Source organism: Protomyctophum parallelum, assembly GCF_964188405.1.
Source record: "Protomyctophum parallelum genome assembly, chromosome: 16".
NCBI classification, from domain to species: domain Eukaryota; kingdom Metazoa; phylum Chordata; class Actinopteri; order Myctophiformes; family Myctophidae; genus Protomyctophum; species Protomyctophum parallelum.
In genome coordinates this window covers 39,838,193-39,846,169 of record NC_139711.1, presented here as the reverse complement: position 1 = coordinate 39,846,169, position 7,977 = coordinate 39,838,193, and the positions used below count along the sequence as shown (strand labels likewise).

The 7,977-nt window shown below is 35.5% G+C and overlaps 1 protein-coding gene across 1 annotated transcript; it reads left to right on the top strand.

Moving 5' to 3' along the window:
* Positions 1–320: 320 nt before the first annotated feature.
* LOC310873787 (chemerin-like receptor 1) lies at positions 321–1,316 on the top strand (the record flags this gene model as incomplete). The annotated part of the gene is made up of 1 exon (XM_083786339.1): positions 321–1,316. One exon carries the CDS (start codon positions 321–323, stop codon positions 1,314–1,316), a length of 996 nt encoding a protein of 331 aa, XP_083642465.1.
* Between the last annotated feature and the right edge of the window lie 6,661 nt (positions 1,317–7,977).

The following is a 7,977-nucleotide window of genomic DNA, read 5'->3' as shown; positions in this document are numbered from 1 at the left end:
TCATGCTTTCTGCTACACGCCCATCTACTCTTGATTGTACTTTCAGACTTTCCATTTTATGTTATCTCATTAACCTTTTTTGCTTAATACCCTTGTTTCTGAGTTGTAAAGCAGTATTATATGTGATAAGATCAAGCAAGCAAGTATGAAGAGTTTAGCAGCGTCTATTAGATTTAACATGTTTTTAACAGATATTTCAATTATTACTACCTTTAGTAGTAAAAACTACCAAAGTATTTACACTCCTAAATGCACAATGCAGTATGGCCAAAATAAACGTAACTTGTATCAATGTATTTCCTTTACTTTAGGAGAGCACCATGACATCCATGCCATCACCAACTCCGTTTCCTACGCTTGATTATGATGATTATTTACTCCATTACACAATCCAACCATCACCTTTGTGCATTGAGCAAGCAGAGTGTGTCATCCTGGTTGTGGTAAATGTGATCATCGTCCTGCTAGGGCTGTTGGGGAATGGCCTGGTCATCTGGGTTATCGGCTTCAGGATGAAGAAGAGGACAGTCCCAGAAACGTGGTACCTCAGCCTGGCCCTCTCCGACTTCATCTTCTGTGCAACGCTGCCTTTCAACATCAATCTACAAGCAACAGGATCTTGGAACTTTGGACTATTCATGTGCAAGTTCACCTCCTTTATTTTGTTTCTCAACATGTTCAGCAGCGTCTTCCTGATGCTAATCATCAGTGTTGACCGTTGTGTGTCTGTTGTGCATCCGTTTTGGGCCCGAAACAATCGCACGGTGAAACGGGCAGCAGTCGCCGTTGTGATTGCCTGGCTCTTCTCTATGCTGCTGAGCATTCCCTCGTTAGTGGTTTGTGACACAATAGAAGATGATCAGGTTATTCACTGCTACAACAATTTTGAAATGTCAGTCTTCAGCTCTACAAGTGTCCCTGTCTTTCGCTTTGTTCTAGGCTTTGTGTTTCCTCTGGTGATCATCACTGTGTGTTATTCTATTATCATTGTAAGGATGAAGAACAACAGCATGGCCAGGTCTGCCATGCCCTTCAAAATCATGACTGCCCTGATAGTCACATTTGTCATCTGTTGGTTTCCCTACCACATCTCGGTTTTACTAGAGATTAACCACTTTCACAATGCATTTTTGGCAATGATATCAGTGACTCTTGTAAACGTAAACAGTTGCCTGAACCCGTTTCTCTATGCATTCATGGGCAAAGAAATTAAGCGGAACTTGTGGAGTGCTTTTATTTTGAAAATGGAAAATGCTTTCAGTGAAGAGAGGCCTGTTGGCAGAGCTGCCATTACAGCGATAGGAGGAGAGATATAGCCTGGGAGCTAGTCGGACATAATAAGAAATCAAGAGACGAGTAGGCAGCAATTACATCCACTCCTTCAGCATGTCAACAACATCTGAAGCCAGCCGTTTATTCAGCAGTTATATACAGACATGTTGATAGGTATTTCCTGCTGAGCATCTGGCGCTTCAGAATAAGAGCAGGTATATTTAAGACAATAAGATCACATGTTAACACCCCCACTTGATCGTATATTGGTAAACAATAAAATACAACCTTAAAACTTGTATGTTAAACCTTGTATCTTATTTTACACTATTATCTTCACATAAATCACTTTGTTCAAAATAAATACAAATCCTTTTCAATACCAATAAAATGTTTCAATAAATATGTGCAAAATGTAAGCATCTCTTTTACATCTGTCATCACATCACTGGTTGCAATCATCAACTTCAAATACCCATGTCATTTCTCAAATACATGTTACTTTCAAATACTCATTAATAAATAGCAATACATAAATCACATAATCAGATAGCATATCACCCAAACACAAATGAACACTTATTTTTCCTTCTTTTCTTTTGTTTTACTGTGTTGTGACAATAATGCTTCATCACCCTGTTTTTGTTTTCACCCCCCACTGCATTCTTGCCCTCTGGCAATATAGTCAGGGTAAATTTTTCATTTTCTCTCATCACTCCATAACAACTAGAACTGCACTCTGTCGAGTGCATACTTGCTTGTTGCACACTAGTAGGCCATAAATGGCCAACTAGTGCGCAAGCAGAGCGCGCATGTAATCTTTTCGCCCGCTGTAAACTGCCAAATTTCAGTATCTCTGTGAAGGAACGTTTGAAATGATTAATGTTTAGATGTAATTATTTGCTACCTACTATACATGTAATCATTTAGTATTAAGTATGATTCTAGTTTCTATCTATATAAGAAATACTGTTTTATTGTTGTAGATATATTCTGGATCCATTTTTTGTTTTTCAGAGACAAATAAATCATTTATATGTGTTGAAAAAAAAGGTATATAAACTGAATTAAAATATGTTATACAGTATACTTTTTCTGTAAACGGTGGAATCTCAATATCTCTGTGAAGGAACATTTGAAATGTGTAATTATTAGGTGTAACTATTTACTACCTATCTAATTTATGTATGTAAACGCCTATAAAAAAAAGTATATAAACTGAATTAAAAATGTAATTTTAATTTTAAATCTATTTCATGTTAGACTATAGTGATATTAATACTAAATCATGGTCAGAGTAATATGTGTCTCTAACTTCAATTTCTATAATAATACTTTCACATTTGTTAAAATATACATGATCTAAAATATTTCCGTAATCTGTAGTTGGATTTGTATTTAATTGTTTAAAGCCTAATTTTGACATGTAGGTCTTTATACTTCTTTCTATCTCAGTATTATGGTCTTCATTGAAATCTCCTATTATCAAAATTGCAGAAGTCGGAGATGATATGTACTGTATCATGTATTCGAGAAATGTGTTTAATTTTGAAAGGTCTGTTTTAGGTGATCTGTACATAAGAATGATATATAGATTTTTATCTTTTACATGTATACATATATGTTCTACTTTCTCTAATATCCTGCTTTCAGTTGGAATTCTTTCAATGGAAATATCTTCTTTTATAGCAAACATAACTCCCCCACCTATATCTTTTTCTCTGTCATTCCTCATTGTATTGTAATTCGTGTTCGTTTTTAATTTAAAAGTAATGTTATTATTTTTCTTTAAGTGTGTTTCAGTAAAAGCTATTAGATCCAACATTTCGAGTTGGGAATCTGAGTTTATATCTTCTAAATGTGGTAGATAACCTCTGACGTTCAATAATCCAATATTTAATGAATGTTTTAATGGTAATTGAGTTATTTTACGTATATTAGGATTTTCAAGAGGTGATTGTCGTAATCGTATCATTTCTCTCTCTACATTCTTATCTACTTTGATCTTCGTAGGATTAAAGTCAAGTATATATAGATCTTTTATCCTTTTTACTCTGCTGAATGCTACATAGGCTTGTCCCGGGTTAAAATGTGAGCCCTTCATAGATACGACAATCTCTTGTATAGTTAAACCTTGGACCTTATGAATAGTTAATCCCCAAGCTAATGTCAACGGGAATTGAAATCTATTTGTTGATCCTGTTTTTCTGCCTCCATGGAAAATGATAGCTTCATGTCTGTAAATTGGAACTGCTTCTGGATATTTTTTATAGGTACTATTAGCCTTCGCATTAAGACCAACATATTTGTCTTGGAATTTAACGAGTATTACTGTAACATACGTGCTGTTTTTCCCAAAGTCAATATACTCAACAAATCCTCTGATACCGTTGACTAATCCATCAGATACCATTACATTAGTAGTCAACATCACTTGTGCACCAATTGCTATACTGAGTGTAGTTGGTAAACCTCCTGTTTGTGATAGTTTCCTATTTGTGCAATCCAGATCAAATAGTCGTGTGTCTTTATCTTTTCTACTATCTTCTGCCTTTATATGATAAATAGTAATATTCAATTTTTCAAGTTTGTAGTTATTGTGTTCATCGACAGATTTATTCTCTGCAAACACATGAAGTGCATCTTCTGGGTAATTATCAGCATTAGCATTTATTTCTCTTGATTGTAACTGTTGGATATCCTCATCTGTTATTTTTCCTTCTCTGACTCGATTCAACATTACAGCAAAGTTCAAATCATCTTTCTGGCGCATTACTTCATTAAGTTCCAACAATTTAAATGAATCCCATCCATTACCACATATATTTGCAATTGCATTACTTGTACCTTGAAAGATGTATTTTTGCATTACTGGTGGTAATTGGAATAGATCTCCAACAGCTAAAATAGATACATTGCCAAATGGTTCTTGTACCTTTGAGCCATTTTCCATAACATTTGTGCCTTTAATTTGACTCAATCGTTTATGTACTTGGAGAAAAATGTCTGCACCAATCATAGAAATTTCATCTATAATTAATAATTGCAGATTTTGTAAGGAATTTTCTAGTAATGCTACCTTTTCTTGATTCAGTGGTAAGAAAGAATTTCCAAATCTCGATGATTTTAAAGATAAAGCTGAATGGAGTGTCACACCTCTAATATTGAAAGCTGCTATTCCCGTTGATGCCGTAATCATAGAAATAGTGTCATCAGGTTGTATGAAGTTGGCTGTTTTGAATAATCTCATGCAGTCGTAATGGATCAGTTTAATAAGATGACTCTTTCCTACCCCACCTGATCCACTAAGGAAGATGTGATATGGGACAGTTTTCTTTCCTTCCTTTAAATCAATAACTGTATTTTTACACCATTGACGATGGAAATCCATTAATTGTTTTTGTTTCTGGTTCAATGATCTCATCATTTTACAATATTCTTGATGAGATAATATATCTCTCCTAACTTCTTGTTTGAAAAGATCCCTTGTGTAGTGTCTTTGTTTGCTAGATACAAGTTCTGTGTTAGCATCCAGGTCCTCTTGACTTATTTCTCGTTCCGTCTCTTCATCCTCTTTTCGTATAAGTATTTCTTCGTGTTCCGTACAAGGAGCGATATTTTCCCAAGCATGTTCCGGTGGACCATTAGTTTCAAGGTTCCTTATAGCTGCATCTATTGCTTCTGGATTTATACTGTATTTCTTCTCATTTTTGAAAATGACATCAATCTTGGCATTATAATGATTTTCATAATTAATGTATTTACTTATTAGATCATCCTCTTCATTTCGCCAGGGTAAATACAACATTAACTCAGCACGGAAGTGTTTTTCCTTTTCCGTTTCTTTATTGTATTTATGAAATCGAATGACAGCTTCTTTACATCTTTTGTACATAATACCGAGTCCATGTTTTAGAACTATGAACTTATTTCTTTGGTTTTCTTCCTTTTTTTCAATTTCTACGTCTTCTATTGAGTCATCGTCATTCGTTTGTCTATTGTAATTAGCAACAAATTCTGCTAAACAAATATCTTCTAATATATCTGGCCTTGCAGCGTACCTTTCGATAATATTAGAATAAAAGATATCCTGTTCATCATCTTGCATCTCTTGAATAATTTTCAATGGCTTCATCATTGATACCCGAGAATTCTTAGGGTTTGTGTTTATAAATATTACCTTAGTGCTCATTTTCTTTAAAGGTATTGACAGTATTCTGTATGCTGCTTCTTGTGCTGAAACTTCTCTATGGTTGAGGAATACTGATTTTATTTTATTTATTTGATCTTTGAATTCCATGTCTCTGCTTTCATTTGATACAATTTTTAATAGTTGTCCCATGTTCTTGTCGGTTTTCATCATGTATGAGGCTACATACATTACACAAGCGTATGGGTCTGTAATGTATTGTATATCCATGTTAGCTTTCCAGGCCATAAGAATGTCGGGATTGTAGTTATTGATCCATATTTCACTTGGTCTTCTTTTTAGTATAACCGTATTTCCTCTCTTTGAAACGGCTAGAGCTGTTTTGTATTCGTCCTCTGTAAGTTCTAGTAATGTTAACATTTCATTCAACTGCATATGCTCTGGTTGTTGGTCTTCATGTATAAATGTCATTACTTTTTTTAATATAGTACGTGCTCGGTTTAAATCCTCATCCGAATCTGTTTCCCTTGCAATTATAATTAAGGGACTTGGTGGTTTTGGAAAATTAAATCTACAATTTCCTTTATTCTTACATGCACATGAATGAACGTGTGTTTGTAATGTTTCTACTAATTTACTTAACTCTGGTTTTTCATTTTCATCCGGTAAACTACAGCTTATGATTTCATCTATAAATCTCTTCACTTTTTCCTCGTCATCTACGTCTAGTTTCGGAGCATCTTTGATCCATAAAATACTATGAGCATGAGGTGAACCTCTTGCTTGAAATTCGATTCTGAAAACAAAGTCGATAACTTCTCCTAGTGGTCCTAATTTAGATTTTATAAAATCTCGTATAAAGGTTTCTAATCTATAATTAAATTGTCTTGCAGCAGTCACAGGATTTCTTCTTAACCATTTGCTCCTATCCTCAAAACTCATATTCATTATTTCTTCAGTGGTGAGATTGATTTCATGTTGTTGACTGTCCGTCAGTGATGAAATAACATTGGTTTACTTCAATCAAATTAAAATATTTGTCACATTCTTGAGTAAATCCTGTTACCTTAATTGTTGCTGTACTGTCTGTAATCCAAAAGAAGAAGTATATTCCGTTAGTAAATTTACGTTGTTCACTTTTAGTAACTACCTTTCCACAGATTTTCCATCTTTCACGACTTCCAAATGATAATGAACTTAATGCTGAGATTTTAATTACGGGGTCCTTCTTCATCCTTTTATTTGAAGGTATATCTGTAGATAGTTCCATTGTTTTTCTGCATGTTTCGGTGTGGAGGTGTCCTATTGATCTAGATCTGTGTTTACAACAGGCTTCCGTGTGAAATTGTCAAATGATCTGGAGTGTTGATATGCCCGAGTCTGTCTGCGTCTTCCTCGGAGAGTCCTGGTTTCAATATCTTCCTTCTTTCACTGTGCATAGGATAGCTGAGAGTCTTTGGCTGAGAGTCACCCCAGCTAACTGGTACACCTGAGAGTCTTTCACCCTTTCTAGCCTTCCCCCGTGGACGTGTCAAATGATCTGGATTGTTGATATGTCAGTTTCGGTGTGGAGGTGTCCTATTGATCTAGATCTGTGTTTACAACAGGCTTCCGTGTGAAATTGTCAAATGATCTGGAGTGTTGATATGCCCGAGTCTGTCTGCGTCTTCCTCGGAGAGTCCTGGTTTCAATATCTTCCTTCTTTCACTGTGCATAGGATAGCTGAGAGTCTTTGGCTGAGAGTCACCCCAGCTAACTGGTACACCTGAGAGTCTTTCACCCTTTCTAGCCTTCCCCCGTGTCAAATGATCTGGATTGTTGATATGGCCAAGTCTGTCTGCGTCTTTCTCGGAGAGTGTTAAATGACTGAGCTTCTTGCGATATTATAACTTAGTTTTTGCATATATAATTATATACTTAGATATATATTTAATTTTGCAAACCACACTAATATTAATAATTATGGTAACATTTTTGACACGTTGTGACTTTTATACATTCCAGAATCATAATGTTGTATTACATACGTCATTACTGAGAGCAGTTATACAATATCTATATACGTATATAGGCATATACTATATACGTATATCTATATACTCTATACTCTATACTGTATAAAGTGTGTAGTTGTAAGTTGATTAGCGGTATTCTGTGATCGGCCTGGTCCAAAAACCGTGACAGCAAAAAAACCGTTCCGCCATTTCAGGACCCCCCCAGAAAAACATCAAATCTGTGCCCGTATTGCTGGACCAATGATGACGAAATGACCATATTTCTTACGTCATCATTTAGAGCTAGTCATACACATACGTGTATGACTAGCTCTAAATGATGACGTAAGAAATACGTGTATGACCAGCTCTAAATGATGACGTAAGAGATATGGTCATTTCGTCATCATTGGTCCAGCAATACGGGCACAGATTTGATGTTTTTCTGGGGGGGTCCTGAAATGGCGGAACGGCTGTCACGACAAATGGACCAGGCCGATCACATTACTTGCGCGCTCTGCTTGCGCAAGTAATAATCAAAGGTTACATTTTCCTGGTAAT